At 36.1% G+C, this 2,092-nt stretch overlaps 1 protein-coding gene across 1 annotated transcript in view; it reads right to left on the reverse strand.

The window, feature by feature from the left end:
• Positions 1-202: 202 nt before the first annotated feature.
• The window catches only part of LOC106779620 (cellulose synthase-like protein E1), a gene marked incomplete at its 5' end in the record, with an annotated part of 3,395 nt that continues 1,505 nt past the window's right edge, over positions 203-2,092 (reverse strand). Inside the window, 4 exon segments of the mRNA XM_014667768.2 lie at positions 203-894; positions 1,027-1,374; positions 1,516-1,746; positions 1,887-2,092. Coding sequence (XP_014523254.1) covers positions 337-894; positions 1,027-1,374; positions 1,516-1,746; positions 1,887-2,092 — 1,343 coding nt within the window.

Below are 2,092 nucleotides of genomic sequence, written 5' to 3' on the forward strand. Positions count from 1 at the left end.
GAAATTCCTGATAAATTTTCTTACTGATATTTCCACTAAAAAAATTTAATATATAGAAAAAACTTATTTGGGGAAGCCAAATTGCACTTGTTTGCAACCATTTTCTACAAGAATTCGGAAATTTTACTGGATTTTTTGTGCTGTCTCTCTACTATACCTTTAAAATATATTGTACCTGCAAAATATATTGNTTCNNACTGATTTTGATATTTTAAAATATATTAAAAAGAATTATAATATACCAATATCGATATATTTTTATTGTTCAGTAAAGGGAAATAAGACTAAAAATATACCAATAGAGAAAGAAACCTAAGACTGAAAATATCAAACATCTTAACTTAAGGAAATAAAGAGGGCACATGCACTTAGAGCCAATGCTGTAGATTTTGCTGCAACAGACATTGGTAATCTTCCCTCATCTTTTCTTAGGAAGAGTCCTTGGTACACAGGTACATTGATGAGAACCAAAACCCCACTTAGAAGAACTTGCAATGCCATTGCATCAAAAATTCTGAGACCCCCTTCACTGATGAACACTTGCTTTAGGAACATGCCAAGAAGGCAAAACAAATTCAGCAATGCAACTGTTGCTAGCACAGTGAGCATTGGGGATGAGTTTCCAAACTCCATGATCTCTTTCTCATATCGTTGGGAAACTTCTTCTTCTGCTACCTTTGCAGATACTACAAATGTTGATTCTGAAAAGCCAAAAGACTTCAAGATGGTATCAACAAAAGCAAAGAGGTAAGAGCTTGTTCTCTTGTACAGCCATATCCTTAGCTCATTCCACCAACCCTTTATTGTGCCTCCTGACAACAGAAACTCCATCAGGCAGTAAGAGCAATCGCCAAGAATCACATATGCAAAAGGTATGAACCATGGACTTGACATCTGATCAATGCAACAAGGAAAAATTTTGATACCATGTCAAAAACTAATAACAACAACCATTCACATGAATTAATCTATTATCTCAGAAGAGATATTCCGTCCTGTGAAGAACGTCTTACATCACATTCATACCTGAGGAAACAATGGAATGCCTTTGAGGAGATAGAGTGAAGGGATGATGCAGTAATATACAGTTGGCCAGCAAATAAACACCCAGAGGTGATAGTAACAATATGCCATTTGGAGGCCAGGACTGATTAATCCATAAGCATACCAGGCTGGACTATGCTTGGAAAGCAAAATTTGAAAGCCTCCCTCAGACCATCTCTTATGTTGAATTAGTGCTTGTGGCAAGGTGGTTGGAGCTACACCTAAGAAAGCTTTCCTTTGAGGATTATAGAACACTGATTTCCATCCTCTGCATTGAATAGACAATCCTGTCACAACATCTTCTACTGAACAACCATATTGCAATCCCATCTGCAATCAAATATTCATATATCTTCAATAGATTAGTCATTATACTATTATAAATAACTTCTTTATTATTGTGAGAAAAACTATATATGTAAGTCATGCAATCATGCATGGAAAGACAGGGACAATGAGAAAGAATGTGACCTCTTTTCCCCATAAAGTGTTTTTCTCAAATGTACAACTAGCAAGAGCCTTTGATTGTTCTTCGAGTTCATGCAAGCTTACTTCTTTCATATCACCAATATTCTTGTATTCATTCCAATCTTTCTTGCATTGGTCACTGAACTTTCTTCCACACAGTATCTCTCTTCGGTGAAAGCAGCCTGTTCCAATATACATAGGCCCACCAAGTGAATCTAAACCATGGAATTCCACCTTCAATGTTCAAAATTCAAACCATCACAAACTTTCATTTAGATAATCTACATAGCAGAGTGCCCTTTTGTCAAACAAAACAATGCAAATTAATCATGAACAACTTTGGTTTCATAAGCAAAAATCGTCAACTGATTTACCTCATAACTTACTCGTAGAGCACCACCATATAGATCATTCTTGGTGATATTCTCAAAACACTGTGGAGTCTGCACATAAGCAATCTCATGGCCCTTATCTTCATCCATGAAGAAGCAGAGTGCATCCCTTAGAGATTGAGAATTGTTTGAGTACATGTCACAATCTACATTAAGGATAATTTCCCCGTTGCTAATCAATGATGACA

Source organism: Vigna radiata, unplaced genomic scaffold (genome assembly GCF_000741045.1).
Source record: "Vigna radiata var. radiata cultivar VC1973A unplaced genomic scaffold, Vradiata_ver6 scaffold_361, whole genome shotgun sequence".
Taxonomy (NCBI): Eukaryota; Viridiplantae; Streptophyta; class Magnoliopsida; order Fabales; family Fabaceae; genus Vigna; species Vigna radiata.